Below are 27229 nucleotides of genomic sequence, written 5' to 3' on the forward strand. Positions count from 1 at the left end.
ACAAGATGGCATTAATTCGCACGACACGTCAAAGTCGTATGGTGTAATTGTCAGGGTTAAAAATGTACTTACTGTTTCACCTGGTGACACTTTGTGATAGTACAGTACAGTCATGGTTTTCACAAAAATACACTGGGACTGTTTTTTTAAACTTAAAAAGCCTAATCTAAACTGAATCAGCAAAATTTAACTGGGAATTTTACAGTCGCCAAAGTTTTATAGTTTTCACTCGCGTACTGAGTGTATGTGCATCAACAGCAAATGAGGGAAAATATTTGTCACGTCATGTAACACATGTTATATTCATGAAGAATGGCACAGAACTCGCGGAAAGTTCACCTATAATCCAAGAGGAACACTACAAAAATTCACTTTATACCACCATCACAGAAAACTACAAAATTCCTTTACTTCCTGCTTTGTTCTGTGTTCATGCTGGGCAATCTAAATATTTTTCTGCAGCTATCAGAAAACATACTCTACATGTGGCATCAATGAATTGCTCAAAATAACTTTATATATGCTAAAATCCAAGAATAAAATACATTCTTCTATATTACAATTGATTTCCTAAACTGGCTCTATTTTTATTAGCAAGACGATGTGCAAGTGGCTATACTGTTAACATGATGATATTCTTGTAGTCTCTAGTGTGTGGCGCTGAACATTTCGAGTGTCAAGTATTAAAACTAATGTACCTTTATAATACCAATATAATGGTCCATTATTGGACATTATAAATTTTCCAGCTAACTCATTCTTGGTTGCCTGCGTTTTGCCCTCGTGTGCTAAGCTGGGCTCATCAGTTGGTACTTAGCACACCTACCAAGACGCAAGGCTAGTGCATACAGGCCACTGCATAGGCTACTTGAAGCCACCAGCAGTGCCAATGCACTATGAGAGACTGTCTCACTTCCAAAAATTGATGCCTGCCTGGCCATCAGATGGTATAGATGTTGATTCCCATAGGGAACATGAAATATTTGTCCTGAATGAGTAAACGTATAATACCAATATAATGGTCCGCTGAAGTCAGTTAGCCAGCTAGCTGGCCTGTCGCCGTAAATTGCTGTCAGGGGAGGAGCCACAGCCCCGCCCCATTCCCAGGACAAGGAATCTTCAAGTGCATGCGTCATCCAGTTGACTTAAATTTCGCTGAGGTAGCTCTCTTTCGCACCGGCCAGCAAACTCAGCTCGCTGGAGAACCTGAACTGCGATAGAGCGAGCGGATTGTTGAAACAGCTGTACCTGAGATATTCAGTTTTTTAAAGTTTATAAAAAGCGTTCTAAGGAATAATAAGAAAACTTAAATACAAAGTTATTGACTCCAGCAGCTCTGGGGGTTGTGCACCCCACTGATTTTTAGAAAACAGGTAACATTATAATGCTTCGACGCAATATTGTATACACGATTTACATCGCGTTAAGCAGCAAGAGCATCAAATACCCTGAAAATAACCTTTTCCTTGATAGTCATGCATACACAATGGAAGAGCGTGAATGTGTCTCTTACGTGTTTGATGCAAACTAAGCTTGGCGTTTACAAAGATACACGCCCATAGCCGTTGGTTGCAAAATACTAATCTTGGATTAGGACAATAGCGCTTATGTTTTTATACATTATTTAGGCTGTTATTAAAGAAAAAGTGCCAAAATCCTGTGTATATGTAGTTCATTGTGCTGTGCAGTAGGTGGCATCAAAATATTTTTAAAAATTGGTGGTTAGCTGTTGCTGCATAATACCTGCCAATTCACTTTAACTCAAACGGACTGCCATACAAATTAACATCACTGACTTCAGCAATGTTAAGTTTTAGATAGACCCTTTCTTGAAACTGAAGGATTTTTTATGTCTCGATTACATCCATAAAAAACTTGAAAGGTTTATATAAGGGAACATTGTGTTCAGAACACAGCATAGATCCTTCTTTAGTTGGTCTTTATCATGGTTATGATGAACTTGTTCCGTGTGTAAGTAAGTTTAGGTAGAAGCCATGCTAGAGATTTGCTCCATTGGTTTAGTCGATTTTGATCCCTGCTGACATGAAATCGAGGTTTTGTTTGCACAGTACCGTGGTGCTGTTCCTGTAACTTATTTTTCATTAATGTCTATTCTGATGAGAAAGTTGCAGTAGTATTAACTGAATAAATTGGGAATACATGTAAACACCATGCGATATGGCAAGCTAAGGACAAAACTTCATGATGTTTTAATTTTGGGGTACAGTGGATTCTAAAAGAACAAAAAAATTGCTTGAGCCTTTTCTGTACGCAGTCAGATGAAAGAAACTGAATTTGCATCTTTCTTTCCTTCAGTTTTCATATATGTACACATGCATAAGACATGTCATGTTGAAAACATGGACATTAAAAGCAATACAGTTAAGTCATTTATAGAACTGCTTTCACATTAAGAGTGGAATTGGAAAATTTCTGCAAATAGTCAAAAGTTGACAATGGTATGGTTACATAATCCTGTCTGATTCTTTGCTTTTCAGCGTTCCTTTTATGTCAGATGAGACCCTACATTCATGTGGATAATTCTTGAACTTAAGCTCACACTTGGCACAATGGTCACGTGTGATTTTGTCTTTCACGATGCGAAGGAAAGTTTTATTTTTTTATTTTATTTAGTGTATGGCTTTTTAGTTCTGGGAGTGTCCAAGGACATGTTCAGTTCACCTAGTGAATTAATGTAAGCATGTCTGTAGTTCATCTTGAGAGCCTTCTTTCTTGAAAATGGAACTTCAGTTTTCTGCAACAGGATTCTGGAGGTTATGCTGAAACTGACCCTACCCACTGGAAACTTTTTATTGATGCTTCTAAATGTAGTTTGAAATGAGTCCTCTTTCACAATGAAACAAACTTGTAATACTGTAGTCTAAAAACATAGTGAGTAGCTTCTTTATGAAAAATGAAAACCTACAACCTGTTTTTCAGTCATTGACCGGGTCAGGGATATAATGAATGAATCAGATATAGGCTGTTAGTACGATGTGGTCGCCACTCCCAAAGTGATTTTATTAATGACTGATAGATGTTATGAAATGAGAATGGAGAGTGTTGCTGGAATGAAAGATGACAGGGAAAACCGTAGTACCCGGAGAAAGACCTGTCCCGCCTCTGCTTTGTCCAGCACAAATCTCGTATGGAGTGACCGGGATTTGAACCACGGTATCCAGTGGTGAGAGGCCGACGCGCTGCCGTCTGAGCCACGGAGGCTTAGCTTCTTTATAACAGTCAGAATTTTCAAAGAATTTTAGATAAGTTTTGTAGGCACAGTAGTGACTGCTGTCATGAGGAATATTGTGCAAAATGAGCTCAACATCATGTAGTTTATGGAGTGCTCTTAAAATTTTTATTTACATAAAGTAGGAAATAATTCTGCATTTTCCAACAACTTATCTGTGTAAGACAATCTCTTCATTGAATCTTCAAAAAATCTTCATGAGCTGTTGATACACTGGCAATTTGACACCATTAATGCTGAGAATATCTTTCCTTATACTTTGTGAAAAAGTCCTACAGTTTTGTCTTAGCCATTATAGAATACTTCAAATAATTCTGATTATCAAAAGAAAACTGTTTCAAACATTTTTTTTAAACAACTATAATAACTAAAATCCCTGCTACTAACATGTTTACTTTCTGCCATAATCTACTACCACAACACCTTTTTAGTTTTTTCCCCTTGTTCTTCAGCATATTGCCGTCCTCTCTTTTTACCAACTTGATTGCTCTTTGGTAGCCATTTTCTTCACTAAAATCCATTATTAACCTTAACAGCCAACATGAATCAGACAAATAGAATTACACATTTTCACCATGAAATCAGCTATGCAGCGTTAAAGATAAAAAGGTATGCCAATTTCACTTCTACCGAGTAAGTTGGCCTTGTGGTTAGGTGTTTGCAGCTGTGAGCTTGCATTCAGGAGATAGTTCGAACCCTACTGTCGGCAGCCCTGAAAATGTTTCCCATTTTCATAGCAGGCAAATGTTGGGGCTGTACCTTAAGGCCACAGCCACTTCCTTCCCACTCCTAGCTCTTCCCTATCCCATTGTCGCCATAAGACCCATCTGTGTCGGTGCCATGTAAAGCAGCTTGTAAAAAAGAAATCTTGAAAAGATTTCTACACAAAACCTTCCAGACATATACTAAAACAATTGTGGATCCTGTAAAGCAGTTTTTCAATCGGTCAATCAATCACTACTGATCTGAATTTAGGGCAGTCGCCCAGGTGGCAGATTCCCTGTCTGTTGTTTTCCTAGCCTTTTCTTAAATGATAGCGAAGAAGTTGGAAATTTATTGAACATCTCCCTTGGTAAGTTATTCCAATCCCTAACTCCCCTTCCTATAAGCAGATATTTGCCCCAATTTGTCGTCTTGAATTCCAACTTTATCTTCATATTGTGATCTTTCCTACTTTTTGAGAAAGGCCGCCTTTGGCTCGGCCTGTTCATATGTTTTGTCATTTTCTCTTCATTCAGTTGCTCATAGTCTGTATCCAAGCCGTCCTTATTCTCTCTCTCTTTGTCTTATTAATTAGTGTTCTCAAAATGCAACTTTTATTACTTGTATTTGATTTTAGTAGTATGTCGCTGGCAGTGGCGTGCAATGAATGTGTTGACTACCCCAACTACAAATATATTAAAAATAAATAAGCAGTTGCAACCCCACTACTCTCTCTAAAGCCAACATTATCATTTTATAAACTCACTTGATAATGAAGTGTAAATATAACAAGCAAACAGATCAGATGATTGATAAGTAAATAAGTAAGACAATTTAGTTATTTAAGAACTTACAAAATTATAACACGCTCAAATTATTTGAGGTGAGTTTGGCAGCGTATTTGGCCAGTAGCTGGTACTCTGCTGTCAGGAAGCGGGTTCAAATCCAGTCAAGATTTGTAATGTACAAGAGTTTGCTGCACCTTGAATTCCTGAGAAAATATTCAGATTTTAAAAAATGTACTCACAGTTTCGCCTGGTGATGCTTCGTAATAGTAGTCACTGTTTTTGCAGAAATATGCTGGGACAATCTTTTTTTTTTTTTTAAACTAAAAACACCTAACCAAAATTGAATGAGCAATTTTTCGCAAGTATTTTTCCATCGCTGCAGTTTTACATTTCACTTGCTTATTGAATGTAGGTACAGCAACGACAAATGAGTGGAAAATATTCTTCATGACATATAACGCTGTTATATTCATGAAGAATTCCACAGAACTCGCCAAAGTTCACCGACAATCCAACAGGAACACGAAAAAACCTCACAATATACCACCATTACAGACAATCCCACTTGTATACAACATACAAATAAAAATTATTTTACTTAGCACTTGGCTCTGTGTTCATGTTGGCAACCTAAATATTTTCTCGCGTGTATCGAAAAACATACTCGACACATGCCAGCAATGAATTGCTCCAAATCTTTAATCTAAAAATTAAATGCTTATTACAGTTGATTTCATAAAATTGATGTTTCCTAATAGCAAGACTATGAGCAGGTGGCTATATTAACTGGTGTGTGGTGCTGAACACTTTTGAGTGTTAACCATTACAACTAACATACCTTACCTACGATAGCTGGTCTGTCGCCGTAAGACTCGGTGGATCTTGAGGGGAAACCCACATTCCCCAACCCAGAACAAGGAGGCCACTTGATCTGTTGCCCAGGGAACATTCCACGTTGAAATGGTTGTGATTTGGAGTGTAGTTTAAGACTACTGTGGCCACATTTACTGCTGTTTGATACCATGCCTAATCTTATCTGTGCATGTAACTACGTCCTGATGCAAATTAAGATTGCTTCTTATTATCTGTTCCATCACCATAGTAGAATTCCGTGGCTCGGACAGTTTTTTATTTTTTTTTATTTTAGTGTGAAAAGTTTTGTCAATACTTGTGTTAATCCAAAATAAATTGTATGTAGTGCATTTTTGCTGATCTGAGGCAAGTTCTGGTTTCATCTCTATAAACATCTACTGATTTACTTCTTAATAAATTAGAATTATTTTCAGGCTGAGTTAAAGTTGGGTGGACTCAGGTTATCTTGAAGTTAGAAGTAACAGACATGAAAGTACAGTAACAAAACTGATTGCTGGTACAAACAGCTGGGAACATTGGCAAGTGGGTACTCAGAATGTTTTCAGTGCTAGGTTTTTATTTATACATACGCTCTCTGTGCTGTATTCTTTCCAAGAATATGCGATTGTTGAAAAATAGCTTGTCCATTTCTTTAACTGTAATTTTAAGATAAAAAAATTGAAATTAAGCATGCATTTTCAGTGATGATCAAAGTCTAAAAATGATCATTACTGTGGTATAGTTGAATGCAAGATACAGCAAACAACCATATGTCATGTGTTTGACACGCACAAAACATTTTCAGCTTATCACGAGCATTGTAAGTGCAAAAGCACATAAATTTTCCTTCACATTTGTATTGCTCCATTTCTGAAGTCTACTATTTGTAGTGATTTGGTAAACTGTTCAGACCTTCTAGTAATATTCATTGATCGTCTCCTCAGTAATCTGAACCAGTGCAGAACTGAACAAACACAGAAAGAAATCTACTTTTCGGCAAATCATTATGTAATTTATTGGATGTAGCACCTGAATTGCATGAACAGAAAGTGTGAAGTACAAGGTCTTTTTTGGCTTGCTCCGTGTGTCAGGGCAACACACACGGAAGGTGATAGCGCGGCCGGGTGACTCATTTGCTGAGAGATATATTGTTTCATAACCTGCTAAGATGATCTAATGCAGTACGGTAGCAATAACCATTGCTTCACAGCAATAGTTCAGTTCAGCATCTGTCGATATGTGGTGTTGGCAGCGTGTTCAGTGTAGTTTCTGTAGGAATACTGATTGTATGTTTGAGTGATGTATACAGTAGAGCAGCGTGTATTCTTTGGGTTGTGCTATGCAAAGCATTCTTCTTATACAGTATGCCGCTTTCGATTCATTTGCAAATTTCCTGGTATCCTGCCTCCCCATAGGAGTATAGTGCATAAATTAGTAAAGAAGTTCTGCACCACCCGGTCCATTCATAACAAGAAATCACACATGAAACTAATCATTTTGACAGAGGAAAAGCTTGACAAAATAGGAGCTCTCTTGGAAAGAACACCAACAAAAAACCTGTCGCATCTTGTTGTACAGGCTAATGTGCCATTATCCTTTGTCCACAAAGCAACAAAAACCGTACAAGCCCACCTCTGCCCAATATTTAAGAGGAGCTGACAGTTTTGCTAGGATTCGGTATTGTAACTGGCTGCTTCAGTCAGTTCACGTTGGGTATGTTGACCCAGAAATTTTATTTTATAGTGATGAAGCATGGCTACACTTCAGTGGTTATGTAGATAGTCAAAACAATCTCTACTGGTGTGCAGAAAATCCCCACCAGCTGCATGTCCGTCCACTTCATGATGTAAAGATAGTAGTTTGGTGCTCAATAAGTGCTTGCAGAATTATAGGGGCCTATATTTTTCCATGAAACAATAAATGATGATCGATATAGACCTTATTCTCAGACCATTCTTTCAAGAGCTGACACAATAAGAACGGAGTAATGGTTACTTTATGCAAGATAATGCGATGGCACACATTGCTAATCGACCTATGGAGGTAATACGGGAAGTTTACGAAGTCCATGTGGTTAATTATACCCCTCTAACTCCTGATTTAAATCCCTGTGATTATTGCCTGTGGGGGATGTTGAAAGGAAAAGTGTAGGCTGTGTGAACAAGCCTCACTCAAGAGAACTACAAGAGAACATTACACAAGTTATTTCGAACATCACATGGGCTGAAATTTGCCTAGTGTCTGCAAACCTATTTACGAGGTGTCAGGCGTGTTTGACAGCTGAGGGACAACATTTTGAACATCAAATGCAATGCCAGGTAGGTTTTAGACTTTGAATTTCTATAAGTGTGAATTGCCGTGAGCAGTGAGGAGGAAAAGCGCGCCTTATACCTGCTAGCGATGGAGTGTCATTGTGCCAGCTGTGCCGTGCTCTGAGTGGTGCTGCCGAGCGAGCCAAAAAAAAAAAAGACCTTGTATATTGGAGTAAACTGACCAGCAATCCAAGAACATTGACATTTATTTCAGTTTCACTGGTGGAGGTGACTTATTTCACCCTTAGTTTTATTCGCTGATGTCATTGTCTGCACCTTTACCATTACCTTTTTTTTAATCAAATTATCTCCAATCTCATATTTAGTGTCAATTTCATTGTCTGGAAAGTCATTATCTGAGTCACTATAAACTAAAAAGCGTTCAATTTCATAATTTGCAAGGCATATCCTCTTTCGTGGTGCAGCCATTTTTGTTGTAACGTAACTATGAGGAAAAAGTGAACTCTCTCCTTTTGAACTTCTCTGAACTCTGTTGCACCATTTGAACTGATTGGTCGCTGCATGTATTTTCACGGGCTTAGCAAAGTGAGCGCTGCATGGAAACTTAAATTTACTGGTCTAACACAGGTGGCTCGTTATCGCACAACATATATTTACAGGTTTGGCATTGATTGGGTTAAAAGCTAGGTTAGGATTGAAGTCTGGATGAGCTGTAAACCAGCTATGGTGGTGGGGTCATGTGAAGCAAATGGGATGATAGGTTGCCCAGGAGAATAATGGGCTAAGCCATGGAGGCTGAGATAAGTGGGAGTCCATGGAAATGCTGGTTACTCAGTTTTCAATAACTTATAGATTGGAAGTTTGGAACTAAGAAGGTCTCAGGTTAGTTATAAATAGAGGATTGTGGGGGTATTTAGTTCATTCAGAGGCTTGAAGACTGATCACTGACAGGCATAAGTTTATAATGATGAATGATTTTTATGTGTCATTTTGTTAACCTGTCATTGAAAAGTTGGCTATGTAAGTGGTCCGGGTAAATTGAGAAAAGCAATCAAATTTGCGGCTGGAGTAAAATAACATGCAAATGTTGCAGTTGAAAACAATATCATGTGAAATCCTCAGTGCACCAATTCTTAAGTTTCACATCTGTTACTACTGGACGCTTGTAATTTGGCAATTCCAAATTCTGGTGCTTTTGTGACTTGGCCACAAGTTGCAGGGAAGACTGCTTTGCTGTATTCTGTTCAGTGCAGAAACTCCTCATTCCTATCAGCACATCCATAACGCGGATTAAATTGCTCTAATACAATGATGGACCAGTTAGTCAGTTACCAGTACTTATCAGAATATGTACGATCCACATGAACGGCAAAATTTCAAAAGAAGTTATCTAGCTCCTCACCAATATTCATACGGGCTGTTCCACTTGATGAGGTAACTCCCGTAGATCGTGTGTTGTGCAGACATCCTTTCACAGCCCACTTTGGAACGGACTGTGCTTTCTTGTATCAGGACCAGTAAAGTTTCTACTACGATAAAAATATGAGGCACAGAAGATCAGAATTTGCTGTTCTCTTTGTTACAAATAATTTTTCAGTAAGGTTAACCTTAATGGCACTAGGATGCAGGAAGTAAGTAAGAAATGTAAAACGGTAAATCTTTCATTATTCATCATAGGATGGATTTATACTGCACATAAGATCAGAAATGTTATTTTCTTCAAGTTTTGTTATGTAGCCTTTATTGATAGGACCGGTATTAAGAGATATTTGAGAATTTATTTTTAGACCTTCCGCTTGACTTTTATTTACAGAGTGATAAGTTATGTATAGTGTAGATTGAAGTGCTTTCTTCCCTGGCCTTAAATACAGATTTTCATTCAATTCTGTTCTGCACTTTCCTCGCGATGTGCGAACATACAAATATGACAGAAATTTAAAAATTGTATTTCTGTCTGATGGAAGTGACAAATACCAATATTTATAAATTCTGATCGAAGTGCAGATAAAACTCTATTCCTAGAATGCTAATTGGTATAGTGAGTATAGATGACTTAAAGGCTTATCAAAATTTTATGAGCCTTTTTCTTTGGACCTCCGATGTAACAGTTCAATCTTCCTTACATTTGATTCCCTTCTTCCTGCTGTAACCTCTATGTTGAACTGTAATGGTAAAATTTAAACCAAGTCTTTGTCCTAGCTGGTTATATTAATTGCTACATTAATTTTGGCAGAGCATTGGAACATAACAGATGTTTTACAGTATTCTTGCTCATATACATTTTTACTTTGCAGCTGAACGCGCTTTGGATACAATGAACTTTGATATGATAAAAGGGCGACCCATTCGTATAATGTGGTCCCAGAGAGATCCATCACTTCGCAAGTCTGGCGTTGGCAATGTTTTCATTAAAAATCTGGACAAGAGCATCGACAACAAAGCCATGTATGATACCTTTTCTGCTTTTGGCAACATTTTAAGCTGCAAGGTGAGTATATACCAGTAATTTTGTTGCAATTTGATAACAATGTTTTGTTGCTGATACCAGGTAGTTGCACTTTCGCCATTTAATCTACAATGCTATAGCTGTTGTGGTGATTAGTTACTTTAATAGTTCCTTTTTGGTTGCACTTGTTTCTGTAGTCTGCTCTTATTTTACATTATGTATACTCCAGCATTATTTGGAGGTCTAGTGGCTTGCAATTACTTTTTTTTTTAAATATCTGAAGCCATCTCCTTTCAGTTTCAACTCAATTTATAACTGTTGGGTTCTTCAGTCTGCCAAAATTAATTTTGAATAAATTTATCAAAAAACCCTTTCCTTTTAGCTGCATATCTACCAAAGATATTGCAGGTAGTTACTGAAAATTGTAGCCATGATCTGGAATGTCTATTGGATCTGCCTCAAGATGACTATATTTCTTGCGAACATGGAAATTCACTGGCGAATAGCACTTTTTTGATACATTTGTATCAGCGTTATACAAGAAAATTTCGTTGCTAGCTGAGAAGGTCTTGCAGGTGTGTAGTGTGGTGATGGATAATAGAAATGTACCATTCATACAGGCCAAATAAGTGTGTAAAATTAGCACATCTTAGTTGATGTACAACAATTGCAGCTCTTTTGTTGTGTTAAAATAAAATAATCTTACACGCTTTCGTCTAAGAAAGAGATGCACCCTTGCCCAATAATATCTCTTCATGTATGCGTTTCATGTTATTAATGCTAGTCTGTATAAAATGTTTACCTTCTTCTGTTTAATACTGTTAATCAACTAAATAGAAGCTGTATCAGTGCTAGAAAAATAGTATTCCTGTAATTGTATTCTTGAAGTAATTCATATAGATAGGAAGACATGTCTGATTGTGGAATGTATTCACTTCAACAATTGAAGCTGCATCTAACTAGGTAGGCCTACAGAAAGTGCTGGCATATCCATAGCAAGAAGCCTCGTGTGCGAGTTTGTGTGTTGACCTCTTAACCTGAATCTGTAACTGTTAGGTTCTTCATTCTGTTGATACTAATTTATGATTAACTACAACTTAATAAATACCAGTTCGGAAGATAGTGGGTTCGAGCCCGACTGTCGGCAGCCTTGAAGATAGTTTTCTGTGGTTTCCAATGTTAACACCAGGCAAATGTTGGGGCTGTACGTTCATTAAGGCCACGGCCGCTACCAAGCCCTTTCCTATCCCATCGTCGCAATAAGACCTATCTCTGTCAGTGTAACGTAAGGCAACTTTAAAAAAAAAAAAAAAACAGTGAAACCTTGTTAGTGCGTTCCTCATTAACATGTTTTACTGCTTAGCATGTCGTAAATTCAAAGTCCGATTCTCATCGTATTAAATCTATATAAAAATACCTCGCTTATCGCGTCACGAATGTTCGCTATTACCGCTTAGTACAATTACATTTTCCTAGCCTTGAAAATTCTGCTTGTCATCCCTTGTGAAACATATGAGATTTCCAACACTGACAAGATTGTCGCCACAGTTTCCGTAAATTCCTGAACTTAACAAGATAAGTTGTACGTTCGGGGAGCAAGCCGTTAGCCTCAGGAATGTTCAGTTTTGCTTGTTGGTTAGCAGCAAGATTGCTGAATAACCCATAGTCTATTTGTCTTATATTTCAAATTCCATTCAGAAGTTAGAAATTTTTTTTGTGTTGAGTGGTACAGTGAAGTGTAGTGAATATTTTTCGTGTGACACGGTAGCCTATATCTGGATTAAGACCATATAAACATACCTATAACATAAATAAGTTTTGCTATTACCGCTTACTGCGAGTACAGTCTCATTTTTTTTAGCCCTGAATACATTTGTCATCCCTTGTGAAAGAAACTTTATTTGCAACTCTGGTAAGAGTCATTGTCACAGTTGCGTGATTATGGAAAAAGTTAAGCCTATGTGTGTTTCGCAGAGGTGCCAACTATTATGGATTGTGGATTGTCCGTAATTATTATGTATTTCACCTCACGATTACGGAATTACGGTCAAAGGGGAAATTATTACGGAAAAGGTGACATTGATATAGATGTTGATTCCCATAGGGAATGAGCTAGCTGGAAAATTTATAATGTCCAATAACGGACCATTTATATTGGTATTATAAATTTGCTCATTCAGGACAAATATTTCAGATTCCCTATGGGAATCAACATCTATATCATCTGATGGCCAAGCAGGCATCAATTTTTAGTGATGAGACAAAGTCTCTTAGTGTGCATTGGCACTGCCGGTGGCTCCAGTTAGCCTACGCAGTGGCCTCCACGGTATGCACTAGCCAGCGTATTGGTAGGTGTGCTAGGTACCAACTGATGAGCCCACCCTAGCGCACGAGGGCGAAACGCTGGCAACCAAGAATGAGCTAGCTGGAAAATTTATAATGTCCAATAACGGACCATTTATATTGGCATTATAAAGGTGACATTATCGGGAAGAAATAATTTTCTGTGGGGAAAAAAGGAGAAAAGAAGGAAAAATGCTCGAAGGATTGAACATTTTTTCTCCTAAATAGTTTGTTCCAATGCTTGTGGGTTGGCAAGGATACTTATTCGATCGTGACTTCCTTTTGCTACCCATAAGCGTTGTAAAATTCATTGTGAATGAAGGAGCCCAGGCGTTGCTCTTCTCCACTATAAATCTTTCAGTAATGTTTCATTTGCTGTGTTAAATGTACCTGACAGTTGACAGAATGATTGAGAAACAAGTGAGGTCTACATTAAGCACATCTACACTGGAATCGCTTATGGTCCAGAAGACGAAAATGTCATCACAGTGGGAAGAATGCTTCAAGAAAAGCTACACTGAAAAGCAGTTGCTGCGTGAGAAACAAGCTATAAGGAATGTTTTATCACAGAACTACCAGCTTGTGTGCAAGTGTTATTGTGTAATATGATACACTTTCGAATAGATTTCCAGAGCGAAGGGCAAAAGGGGTGTCATTATCGAGATGGGAGGAGCATGCTTTGGACTTGACTCGAAATTTTTCTCTGGGGCGGAGGGCAAATACTGATAATCCACTTCAGAGGTTGGCACCTCTGGTTTTGCATTCCGTTCAGAAGTTAAATTTATTTTGTGTTGGGTGGTACAGTGAAGTTTTGTCGTGTTATGGTAGCCTATATCTGGATTAAGAACATAATTGTGTGAAATTGACTAGCGTGGCGAGTATTTTTGTGATAGTCTAGTTACGGATACAGAAAAGGTTGTCTTCCCGACGTTAGTCGCAGGCCATGTCTGTCCAAGGAGTTTTTCCAATGTTGGACTAGTTGTTGCAAATCTTAGGCAGGATTTACAGGTGACCATAACGTCATCAGCGTAGAGTCCACGGGTGTGGTGTTAACACTTCGGTGCTGATGGTGTCAAGGCAGAGGATGAACAAAAGCGGAGATGGAGCCGAACCCTGATGAACGCCAACTTGAATGTGAAAATGGTGCAGACATTCCAGCAGCACGTTGGACAGAGCTGGTGGCATTCTGATACAGCAGCCGAATCCATCGAATATATACTTCTGGTACACCATGCAGCCTGAGTGCATGCCAAATCAGATCATGAGGCACCCTGTCAAAAGCCTTTTCAAGATCCAAGAAAGTGATGCGGAGTGGTTTCTTCTTTTCATTGTGAAGTTCTATCACAAGACGTGTTGCATGTATAGCGTCGATCGTTCCCATTCCTTTCACAAAGCCACGTTGGCCCCAGCATTTGCCTGGTGTGAAAATGGGAATACACTGAATATCATCTTCAGTGCTGCCGATTGTGGCGTTCGAATCCACTATCTTCTGGATACAAGCTGACAGCTGCACGCCCCTAACCACACGGCCAAATCGCCCAGTCATATGAGTGTAACAGTCTGCCTAAATATTGGCGGGAAATAGCTGGGGGAGTTAGGTAACTTTCTTCTTTAGCATGTCATTCCCCTGTTTCATAAAACAATCTAGCAGATATAGAAAAAGTGAAAGCCAAATTCTTAAAAAAAGCTTTATGTGTATCAAAGTACACCCGATCGCGCCTGGTATATGTGCTGGCAAGAGAAACTTTTTTCATAGAAGATCTCTGCCTACAAATGCAACTACCCTCTACACCGGCATACGAAAATTTGCTCATTGACCTTCAGAGAAAAAGGGAAGAAATATGGCTGGATTTCTACTCTACAGACGCTATGTTAAATAGCGAATGGAAAAAGCCCGGTTATCAGCTTAGACATGTAATGACGCGTTTTGCTGTTCATGGATTTCACCACCGGTTATGTAGCAAAACCAACTACTTTGAACCAAGCGATTCACAGTGCTTCTGCAAATTGTGTGGCAAGGGCTGTGGAAGGTACCACGCAGTGTCTTGCAGGAAAAGATTGGTGTCACTGACTAAATTCTGCCTCGATGAAAATGAGAACTAAAAATTATTTTCTTTGCACATTGTGCGAATCTTTACTATTAAACAAATAAATTTCCCGATACTACTTGTACGTAACACACTGGTTCATCATAACGCTCGAGCTATTCCATCCCTACTCTGAGGCACTGATTGGAATGAGAAGTGTGCATATTTAACACAATGTCAGAAGTGTTCACTGCTGTCTGCGGCCTGGTCAATCCTGCTCTGAAACTTTGGACTGTTAGATCGGCACCGTAGTACTGTTCGTTAAAAGTGAGAAAATGTGCAGTTTTTCATTTGATCGAGTATTTTATGTGATAACATTGCTTTTAGTCACTACATTCCTACTGATGCTTTTGTAATGACCTATGTTGATTTCAGTTAGGAAAACCACAAAGTCAGTCTTTCTGAGAATCCCGTAGCGAAGCACGGGTACATCAGCTAGTAGTCATATAATCTTAAGATAGTAGTGATCGTAATGTACTGTTGTCCCCAAGCGGTGTACACAAGTTGACGGAAAACAATGTAGTAAAAGGAAAAGTGACCCCAGTGAGTGGAAAGATGTGAAACGTAAACAATTATGGGACAGTGGGAAAGCTTACACCAGTCAAAGAGGTAAGCATGAAGAAGAACTTGAGAAACCAACAGATAATTACGATTGTAAATGTTGTAGGTCGTCTGGGTGTAAAGAATTGAGTTGTGAACTAAAACCGTCCTATTTCCTGGAATTTTATACATTATCTTACGATGAACAGACCCTTTATTTAATAAAATGTGTTGACTTAGAGGAACCTAACACAGAAAGGAAAAGTCTAACCAATGCAACTTCTCAAAAGAAAAAAAAAAGCCACATTTTGTTGCAAATTAGGCTCTCTGCCAGTTTGTAAAAACTGCCCTTATGCACACATTTTCAATTTCACGTGGACGTATCCAAACTCTCCAGAGAAATATGAAAGATGGGGCCAGTGTTCGTAAAGACCAGAGGGTCAAGCATTTCAATCGTCCTCACTCTGTTAAAGATGAAATCAAAAACAAAGTTACAGAACATATAAAACAGCTTCCCTAGGCAGCCCAGCCATTATTTTCGACACAAAACTGAGAAAGAGTACCTGTCACCTAATTTAACCTCAGCTAAAATGTATAGAGCCTTTAAATCAAAGCACCGTGAGGCTGAAGTAAGCCTTACGTACTATCAACCTTTCATGAAATGAATCTGAAAGTAGGCTCTCCACGAAGTAACGCACGTAAATACTGTGACTTATTGTTTAACAAACTTCAAGCTGCTCAAACAGAAGAGAGGAAGAAAATACAGATTGATAGTATGCTGCACCATTACAAAGCCGATCAAGCGTATAAAGCCATGCACAACGATGGTGAAATTGCCGAAAGGAATGAAAATGTAACTGTGCTTTGTGTCGATTTGCAACAAGTTCTGTTCATCCATGTACTACCAACGCCAGCTGTCTTCCTACAATGTTGCTATACATGACATGTGACGAAATAAAGTAACTTTCTATCTCTGGAATGAAACAATTGGGAAGAGAGGATTGACAGAAATAGCATCATGTTTATTAAAACACATCACTGAAAACTTTCAACCAAGCCGTTTGCAGAGCAGAAAACTTTTGTGTGGTCCGATCTATGCGTAGGACAACTGGCTACATCTTGTACTATTCAGGAAATTGTTACCTCAGGATTTTTTGATGAAGTTCATCAAAAATTTCTCTGTTCGGGTCACAGCTTCCTACCATGCGCCAGAGACTTTGCATTAATTGAAAAACAGGAAATGGTTTCTACAGCCCACGTTCCTTCTGAATGGAAGTATGTGATAGGAGAATTGTTTATTTCAAGAAACTATGAAATAGTAGAGATGGACAGAAATGACCTCAAAAGTTTTAAACCATTGACCAGGGGTATCATGAAGAATAAAGAACTAAAAATCACAGCTATGTGGATAAAATTTACTAAAGATGAGCCTAGTGGTGTATATGTTTAGAAAATTGCACAATACAATAATACCATTCCAATATATTATTCAGTTGTGACACCAAGAAATGTCATCATTGGTGTGACATTTTCAATTTTTGACATTGTTCCCTTGTATCCAGATGACCTGCTGATAATGAAAGGGGGGGGAAAAAGGATCTTAAGGATATGGTGAACTACTTGGAGTGTCATAGTTGCTATGTAAACCTAAAAACAGAATAACATCAGAATATAAACTACAAGCGAGTTGAAAAATATAACTTAGTGTTGCTGTTATTATTTTCTGTGTATATCAATTTGAATATATTTGTTATACATTTTCAAATTTTGCCGTTAATGTGTAACCAGATTATGTAATAATAATTATAATTATAAAGATGTGCAAATTGTTGTGTTGAAGTACCAGAAGGAAGAGCACAGTAGTTACTTTCTAAAATAATCTTAACCACTGTAAAGAAGAGTTCATTTATGTTTTATATTAAATGGAACAGTCTTTGTACGCACCAAATCGTTATAATTAAGCTAAAACTTTAAAATAACACTTCTCCTCTGTATGCATCCATTATGTGCGAATGAGAGCGCGTGCACTTCTAACCTGTTGGTTTATGCAATAAAAGTCTGTTACATTCTCTCGCGTAGCCATGTCCCGCGGTCAACAATCGTCTTCATTGCCGTTTTTCTAAATATATAGGGAATGTAACATAGATGTTAGTTCGCGCATACGACTCGAATGAATTTAATTTGTTTTCTATTGACTACGTATATATTGACTCAATTCTAAAATTTCCTTTAATGTGAATTCTATTGTACAGTCTAGTTTTGGTTTATTACATAGTCATTGATATCTATATCCCTTTTTTCAATCCCTGTATTAAGTTCCATATTGAAAACTACTTAACTAAGAACTCTATAGTGACGTCCGCCATACTATATGAAAATAGTTCCAGCCTCATTTTTCGAATGGTCATATCCATTACTTCAGCAAGAGCATTCTTATGGACCAGCCTTCTATAAACAATTTTAGATAACAGAAACATAGCTTGATTTTTTTTTTTAATAACGAAGACCCCTTTTAATGTGTGTTTTGTTTTAATGGGTCTTTGTACTTCATCCATTTTAATGCGCATTTATCATGGTTTTGTATAATTAGCTGAAGATAATCCAAAAAAAAAAAAAAAAGGATCAAAATATGTTGTAACATTTAAGATACTCTTAACAAATACAGTGACATTGTATTGAATAGTTGCACCTAGAAATTGTTCTATTGAGAATTTAGTCAACTTATTAGGACAATTCAGTGTAATAGCTCTTCTTATTTCCATAGGTTGCTCAGGATGAAAATGGAGTCTCTAAAGGATACGGGTTTGTCCACTTTGAAACGGAAGAAGCAGCTACAAAATCCATTGAGAAAGTAAATGGTATGTTGCTCAATGGAAAGAAAGTGTTTGTAGGCAAATTTGTTCCACGTAAGGAGCGTGAAAAGGAGCTTGGTGAGAAAGCAAAACTGTTCACCAATGTGTACATTAAAAATTTTGGTGAAGATTTCAATGATGAGTCCCTGCGTGAAATGTTCGAGAAGTATGGAAGAATTACCAGTCACAAGGTAAGTTTTATCAGTTTCTTCTAAAATTTTCTTTAACGTGAATTTTATCTTGCAGTCTAATTTTATGATGAAGCTGTTGATATCTCTCCCTGTCTCGCTCTGTTGGAGCATACTCTGTATACACGAATTATCTGCACACTATATTATTGGGAGAGGAAATTCTAAAAGTACCTTAATTTGTGTTTTATTTAAAATAATTACACTGTATTCCCCTTTCCTATTTAGTGTAGTCTGGGGTCTAATCCATGTCAGCGAAGTATGTATGAATTATACAATGATGAAACTTAAACGTCTTTTCTTCGTAATTGCCTGGAAGCCGTAGAATGGTGTTCATTTTCCGTGGAAAGCCTAATCCATTCTGATTTTTAAAAAATTGCTAGCTTTAAAGCCAGTACTATTGTTCCCTAAAATTTTTAACTGGCACATTTCATTAAGTATCCGTATTGCCTCTTCTCATTTTGAATATTCTACTTTTCCTGTTGTGTGGTTTCCAGTCTTCTCTTTCTCTTCAGTAACTTTGTAACAGTGATAGCAAAAACTTCATGCACTTGCAGCCATACTTTTCATACTAGGTAACTTGACATCATGTGTAGTGCACAAATATGAGATTGAGGGCAGTAACAACCCTATTTCTAATAATGCTCTATGGACTGCATTTCTGGGCATTAACTTTCAAAATATTACGCACAGAGTATATTCTATTATATATTGTAGTACTTAAAGATTTGGAAATTATTATGATCCAATGTTCTACAACTGCTGAGCTTGGCTGTGTTTTGATTGACGAAGATGGTGTGGTTTTACTGAAATAATAAATCTACTTCTAGGTCATGGCCAAAGACGATGGGAAATCACGTGGCTTTGGATTTGTCGCATTCGAAGAGCCCGAAGATGCTGAGAGGGCTGTAGATGAGTTAAATGGGAAAGAAGTAATTGAAGGCAAGGTTAGTCAATAACAAATTGTGCACTTATGTCTTTTGTTCTAGTCGTGTTGTACTTAATAAAGTCTTTGCTTCTATAATTCTTTCATCATTAAGTGTAAAACTTAACTCGTTTAATATCAAGCTTATTATGTTATTTCTGTTTAGCCCCTGTATGTAGGCCGTGCGCAGAAGAAAGCAGAACGGCAGCAAGAACTGAAACGCAAGTTCGAGCAGCTGAAGATAGAACGTCTGAATCGCTACCAGGGTGTTAATCTGTATGTGAAAAACCTTGATGATACTATTGATGATGAACGTTTGCGAAAGGAGTTCTCTCCTTTCGGTACCATCACCAGCGCCAAGGTAAATTAAGCTACTGCCTTGAAGTAGTTTTTTCAACATACTTTTTGTAATTACCTTGACGTGAACAGGAAATTTATTGGACATTACTTGGTTACTAAAAGTGATTAGGACTACTAGGTCCCACCATGGGAAGTGTCACTCCTGTGGATGCATTGTAGTAACTAAACCATTGTGTGTCCTAGCCCAACACAATGTAGATGTTCATTTCTTGTGAATCTGTCATTTATATTTAGAGTTTCTCAAAGTTTTCATGTTTCTCTCATTTTATTCAAATGAGCTATTGGGGATGCATTTTGTGGGCCAAATTATTTTCTTATTTTCACCTTTGACCCTTAGAGTAGGTGCTCATATTGTATTCACTTCCTGGGGTAGTAACTTGAAAGTAAAGAAAAGAATCATTGTACTGAATAATTTTGTTTTCAGATTTCTGTATTCCTGTTTTGTGTTTCTCCAGGTAATGCTGGAAGAAGGACGTAGCAAGGGCTTTGGATTTGTATGCTTCTCCTCTCCTGAGGAAGCTACAAAGGCTGTCACCGAAATGAATGGACGCATTGTGGGAACTAAGCCATTGTATGTGGCTCTGGCCCAACGTAAAGAAGACCGCAAAGCCCATTTGGCTTCACAATACATGCAGCGCATGGCTAACATGCGTATGCAGCAAATGGGTCAGGTGAGTTCAGTTTTTGATGTTTGTTCTTTAAAGAAAGAAAAATTCTGTTAAGAATATAAGGAACATTACTGTAAAAACAATATGGACAAAACATGCTTTTGTACTGTCTTTTAAGGGAATACACAGAGCATAAATTCGCACTTAAAAAGCTATACATGTTATAATGATTCAGTTCTGAAATGTATAAGAAGTTGTAGGTTGCTATACCTGAGATAATGATTTGTGTTTTACCTGTATCTGTTTTGTTACTTTCTCAGTATGAGTAATGCCGAAGTTAGTTAAATTATGTTCGGAGATAAATTGAGGTCCTAATTGTACTCGAAGCACACTGGAGATAAATACTAATTGCTGTTTGTTATGGCATTTGGATATTCCTTTGGAGAATTTGTTAAAATACTTTTTTAATAGTTAGGAAGCAGAAAGACAGGGTGCAGTACTGTGAGAAGAAAGTATGTCTAAGAATTATACATTCATTTTTAATGAAAAGTAACCAGATCATGTCAAAACATTTACCGTATAATCCCGAATACCACCCACCACCGAATAAGACCCGCACCTTAAATTTGAGATGGCAAAATACGGTAAAAAATAAAAAATCAAATAACTTGCAAACATTCAATTTTCTTCAATTATACCACAAATATAAATTCAAACAGCTTACAATTAATAAAATCATCACAAAAATCATAAATAAAATCGGTGCAATACTCAGATCATTCACAATTCACCGTCATCATCTGAAGTTTCACCATAGGAACTTTCGTCGTTGGCATCTTTCCACAAATAGTCGTCCTCACTACCATCCACGGAATTTGAAATTCCACATTTCTTAAAGCTTTTGGACACTAGATCGCTGGGAATGCGCGCCCATGCAGTCTTGATCCAGCTGCATATTATTCCCACTTCAGGCCTTTTCACTCGCCCGGTTGGTGTTAACGCGTGATTACCATCAGACATCCATTTGATGTACAACTGTTTCATTGCAGTTTTGAAAGGCCGGTTCACGCACACATCCAACGGCTGTAGAATAGAAGTGAGTCCTCCGGGAATTATTGCAAGATAGGTTTTTCCTTTCCTCATCTTATCTTTTACGGCATCAATGTATGTCCTTGGTTACTGTCCAATACAAGTATGTTTCATTTTTGTAAGAAAGCTCTTCACCTAGTCCTCAACTAACGCACTGTCCATTCAGCTGTACTCGTTTTCTAACACTGGACGGCAAGTTTCGTTTCAGAAGTGGTTTCCTTTTCAGAACCACATATGGAGGGAGTTTGGTTCCATCTGCTAATACGCACAACATTACCATGCATCGGTTTTCCGTTACCACCTGTTCCAATGGTTACACTGTTAGAACCCTTCATATCCACTGTATTTTCCAATGGCATTTCAGAATAGACAGGTGTCTGGTCAGCAATCCCAATTTGTGACAGCAAATAAGAATTTTACTTCCTCAAATGAATAAGGTGTCGCTGAAAGGCCGTTAATTTTTCTTCATGCGCCCCAGGGAGACATTGTGAAATAGACGTACGGCTCCGAATGTACAATCCCTTTCTCCGATAAGTTTCGGATCCATCCGTGGCTTGCAGTAAAACCCTGTGTTTTAAGTTCTTTTGAGATCTCTAGTGCTTTCAATTGATACATTTCAATAGAAACACCCTACCCTAACGCAGATTTTTCTATCACAAATTTGTGGAGTCGTTCTTCAATTTCTGGAAACACTGCAGTCCGCCCACGGAACGCTCTGTGATCGCAGTTACTTTTTAGTTTTGCCTTCATCTGCCAATCACAAATACACGATTCATCAATATTGTACTTTCTGCTAGCGGCATGATTTCCGTATATTTCAGAGTCGCTTACAACTTTCAGTTCTCGCGCACAGTAAATGACCGCAGACGCAGTTTTGAATACATTGCTTACTATCGAGACAGCATTTTCATGGGACAGATACAGAACTCAAATGTGAGCGAGGTAACTTCCGTAACCAACAGTCTCGACTCTCGCAAAGTACGATATCCGGCGGGAACAGATGTTTGCGCACCCAACATGCCAGCAACACTTGTGAAGCAAATGACGATCGAGCATCCGCAGCAGCGGCTTTCATATGTACCGCATATTTACCAATATTCTTTGATTTACTGTATTTCATTACTTTGCATTTCGGTTTTACATGCCACTGTAACTGTGTTGAGAGAAAAAAAATCTATCTGTATATCAAGTACGGCAACCGCATTAAAATGTATTTCAATACTCCAATAGAAACAGTATTTTGGGGGAAAGTGCGGGTGGTATTTGGGATTATACGGTATATTAAAAAACGTCCTTAGGAGGCAATTATTGAATGTGATGTCTCTATTCTAATCTTAAAAGACGTTACCATTATGCGACTAGCATGTTTACTCTCTTTAAATGCAACATATTCAGTGACTGCTGTATATTCGAGTGCGATGGTGATCATCTCTGCCTCTAGGGAATTTCCTTGTATAGTGATTCGGTTTGTGTAATGCACTAACTAATGAATTTGTTCAACTGTTTAACATGTTTACAGATCTTCCAACCAGGTGGTGCTGGTGGTTACTTTGTCCCCACTTTGCCTCAACCGCAGCGTTTCTATGGGCCAGCTCAGATGGCTCAGATTCGTGCTACTCCCCGCTGGACTGCACAACCCCAAGTTCGTCCAAATGCCCAAGGTGGGGCTGCTGCATTCACCAATATGCAAGGTCCATTCCGCACTGCTCCTCGCCCTCCAGGTGCTCAGCCCAGCAGCATGCGCAATGCTCTCTCTGCTCGTCCTATCACAGGTAAAATTTTGTGGTTCAAACAGAAATGTATCTGTTGGCGAATTTCTCTGCGTAGCGTGAAGGGTTGTAGCTCATGCTGACCTGACCCTGAGCTGGTCTTATAATAAATCTTTCTAATTTATTTTTACATTTTATATTATTGACCCTTTATTTAGTATCACTTAAAATTCCCATATGTTGCAGGAGTTTGTTGCAGTTTACAATTTCAGTTTATTTTGAAACTAATAATGAATGACAGTTTCTCAGTTATTGTATGAACAGAACAAGGTTTATACTGTATATTTTTGGAGGTATGTAATTTTTCAATAAAAGTATTTCCATTGATTTTGTGAGTGGCATAGACATTCTGAATGATTTCTATTTTTTTGTAGAGCATCTTAAGTTCATCAGCAGTACAGATTCCTGAAGTTGGGAAGATGATAAAGGCAGCATACAGCTTGAAACCTTTTTACTGTGGTACCCTCTGTTCTTCCTTCTCATTTAAAGAACACCTCTTCCATTGTTTGGTTTCTTTTTCAGTACTGCAGTTTATAAAATTCAATTGTTTCAACAAAATGGGTTGACGTACTTGTTCTTGAACATAATTTCAGTTGAAAAAACTTATTTGTTTCACAGGCCAGCAACCTGTCGGTGCAGCAAACATTCAGGGTCGTCCAATGGGAGCTCCCACAGTGTCTGTATCTGCTCAGGGCCGTCCAGCCAATTACAAGTATACTGCCAACATGCGCAATCCACCTCAGCCTATGCCTGTGGCTCAGCAGCCACCTGTGCAACAAGTAAGTAATTGTAATAATTCTTAGTATTAAACTAGCGAGACCTCTTGAAACTTTGTAGTTGGAAATTTTCCTGCTTCGGAACTCCAGTTTGTATCTTAACATAGTCTCTACCAGACCCTATTTATGTTCATGTCGCTGGAAACCAGACGTTTTCTGCGATATTGAAAATTTTTTTTTTTGTAATTATGCATTTATGTAATTTAATGGAACTTCATCATTTCGACGGTCTACTCTTCTGCAATAACACACTACACACAAATGAAAGAACGCAATTATTTGCAATAAATCTCAAATTTTATGGGGGATTGTTCAAGCACGTAAATGTCTAAAAGATAAAAAGTCCACCAAAGGATCACTGTTCGTAAAATCGTATCATTTCACTTGTTACTAAACCCATGGCGCAACAGCCCCGAAGGGTCATGGCTTACCAGGTGGCCGCTGTTCAGCCCGAAGGCCTGCAGATTGAGGTTTCGTGTGGTCAGCCTGATGAATCCTCACCGCTGTTATTCTTAGCATTCTAGACAGGAGCCACCATCTCACCGTAAGATATCTCCTCAATTGTAATAGTGTAGGCTTTCAGATCCAAGTAAAATTCCATGCCTTGGCCGGAAATCGAACCCGTGGTCTGCAGGTAAGAGGCAGGCGTGCTACCCCTACACTGCAGGGCCGTTACACTTATCAATATAGATTGAACTTATAGCATGTTTTACGCCATTATTAGTTTTATGTACATTACTTTCGGGAATCGTATTGTTTCTTCATGAAGCATGTTTCCATACACAGCACATCACCACACTGTTCACGTGTCTCCTTCATGAGAATCTTTCCCGCTTGATTTCTTACTTCTCGCACTGCAAACATGACATATCCTAGCAGCATACCGTATTTACTCGTGTATTAGACCCCATTTTTTCCCTCACATTTACAGCATTAAAAGTAAGGAGGTGAGGTCGAATATGCGATAACCTCAAATTTTGTGCAGTGAATACATGACTTTTAGGTTATATCATCATCATTTCTCTTTATCCAGCTGTAGCCGGGTAGCGGCAAATATGGTTCCTCTCCACTTTTCTTCGGTCTTTCCACCACTCCTCCTCCAACACTGTGTCCCAGTCCAGGTTTCTTTCTATAAAGCTGCGTTGAATGGCATCGTTCCATCTCAATCGTGGTTATCCACGGCCTATCGTTCCTTGGATTTGCATTTCCATCACCTATTTTGGCATTCTTTCGTCGCTCATTCGCTTTATGTGCCCAAACCATCTTGGTCGGCTCTTCTCTATTCTATCATTCATTTTTTCCACTCCAATTTCTTCCCGGATTTTCTCATTCCTTATTTTGTCTTTTCTACTCTTCTGTATCATACTCCTCAAGAACTTCATTTCGGCTGCCTGTATCCAAGTCTCGTCCTTCTTTGTCATTGTCCAAGTTTCTGGTCCGTAAGTTGTTATGGGTGCATAATACATCTTGTACATAGTATCCTTTGCTTCCGTTGGCACATCTTTGTCCCATAACATGTTTCTTACACTATGATAGAAACAACTTCCAGCTTGAATCCTTCTACTAATCTCAGCATCCAGTCGAGCATTCTCCATTAGTTCACTCCCCAGGTATTTAAAAGTTTCCATTACTTCCAGGGGCTTGTCTGCAAGTCTGATCTGACCTTTCCTTTCTTTCTCCCCTCTAGTCATAACAAGAGTTTTACTCTTTTCTACACTTATTTTCAATTTTTAGGCTATAAAGAGCTATAAATTGTACATGTTAACATTCAACACTATTCTTTACCAAACTTACAAATGTATTCTGAATGTTACTGGCTATTTTTGTTGGAAGGCACTATTGCTAAATTTAAAAAGAATAAATGGTGAACACATGACTTTTAGGCCTATATATAAAGTAAATATAAGTTTTAGTTACTCATTTAGTCATTCGTTTCATCTTATTAACTCCTCTGATGAGTTTGACGTGGGGAAGGGCATGCGGTCGTAAACTCTCTATGAAGATTCGTCTCACTTCGTACTCTATCCCACAGAGAAAAGTGATAAGGGTATTGTATTATGCAATATTAATACAAAAGAATGTAATGGCAGTAATTTGTGTTTGTTGGTTAAACAGTAGGCCTACCGCACAGTAAGCGTGATCATTGCTTTCATTTGAATTATAGTCATCTTGTGCTACCAACTTCCCTGCTATCGGCTTGTTATTCCAAATTACGTCATCTTGACGGCAATTGCGAGTGTTCGAGATCCCGTCTCTTTGCAACTTAAAAAATAGTTTCCAAAATAGAGTCCAAACTGTGAGAATCTATTCGCAAATGGGCAGATTGGACAAGTCAAAAATAGAACTACTATTGTAGCACTACTGCAATACAGATAAAGATTGAAATTGTGTATTTTTCCCCTAGCTTCCTTTCTAAGGTAAAAAAGAAAAAGAAAGGGGGCTTCACTCCTTTCTTTTGTCTGGAAATGAGAAAGATACACTGTAAAATCAAAGCATTATTTGATCTTGGGAAGACCTTATAGAAAAATCTACTGGTAAAAATTTTATTTTTCAAGAGGATTGCATTTCTCAAAGGTGATTCAAGTTTTAAGCAGAATGTCTTTTCAAAGTTTGGAATAAAATAATCAATTTTGTAACTTTAACAACTTCACGACACTGATAAGAGAATAAAGGTCGCATTCAGTTCATATCGGGTAGCATGGTTACTACCCTAACACAGCCGAACCTTATCAAAATTAACCATGTTCTTGGCACTGTTGTGCCAAACAGCAAGGAAATACTTTCGTCCACTAAAAAGATAAAGGAGGATGTGGAATCCTGTCACCCCACGAGTGTCTTAGCTCTCTAAGGAAAAACTAGCTGGGAATGACGATGGATGGCTGCACACGTAGACTGACAAACTGGACCACGTTATTAAGGAATGTAAGGTACCGTACGTATGAGAGTAATCCCTGCCTATTTGTTCAAAATTTGGCAGCAAGGAGTTTGGTTGAGGGTATTATTTTTGTCATTGTCAGTACGGTGCTCCTGACATTCAGTAATCTGAAAGTTGGTACCCCTTCTGCTCGTTCATGGATAAAGAAAAGCCATTGACCTCCACAAAACTAGTACCATAATGTTTTAAGCAGTTACATTATTAATAGAAGGGTACTGAATAGGTGGAACCCTTTCTTTTCTCTACTTAAATTGTAATTCTTTCAATACAGATCATTATGAAAATCATAGCTTATTGCTCTGCCTCATCAACAATTCATCATGGAATTGACTAATCAAAGACATGAATATAGTGAAACCTCGTTAAGACATTTCTGCAGGGAACAAGGAAAATGAGTGTGTTAAGCGAGAAAACATACTACTGAAATACATGGATAAAAACAGGGA

At 38.1% G+C, this 27229-nt stretch overlaps 1 protein-coding gene across 1 annotated transcript in view; it reads left to right on the forward strand.

Annotated features, from left to right (window-relative positions):
• The window catches only part of pAbp (poly(A) binding protein), a 46260-nt gene that overhangs the window by 13275 nt on the left and 5756 nt on the right, over window positions 1-27229 (forward strand). Inside the window, exons 2-8 of the mRNA XM_067152265.2 lie at window positions 10160-10353; window positions 18046-18324; window positions 19152-19268; window positions 19413-19607; window positions 20062-20277; window positions 22823-23075; window positions 23691-23851. Coding sequence (XP_067008366.1) covers window positions 10160-10353; window positions 18046-18324; window positions 19152-19268; window positions 19413-19607; window positions 20062-20277; window positions 22823-23075; window positions 23691-23851 — 1415 coding nt within the window. The remainder of the gene's footprint in view (window positions 1-10159; window positions 10354-18045; window positions 18325-19151; window positions 19269-19412; window positions 19608-20061; window positions 20278-22822; window positions 23076-23690; window positions 23852-27229) is intronic.

Source organism: Anabrus simplex, chromosome 8 (assembly GCF_040414725.1).
Source record: "Anabrus simplex isolate iqAnaSimp1 chromosome 8, ASM4041472v1, whole genome shotgun sequence".
Taxonomy (NCBI): domain Eukaryota; kingdom Metazoa; phylum Arthropoda; class Insecta; order Orthoptera; family Tettigoniidae; genus Anabrus; species Anabrus simplex.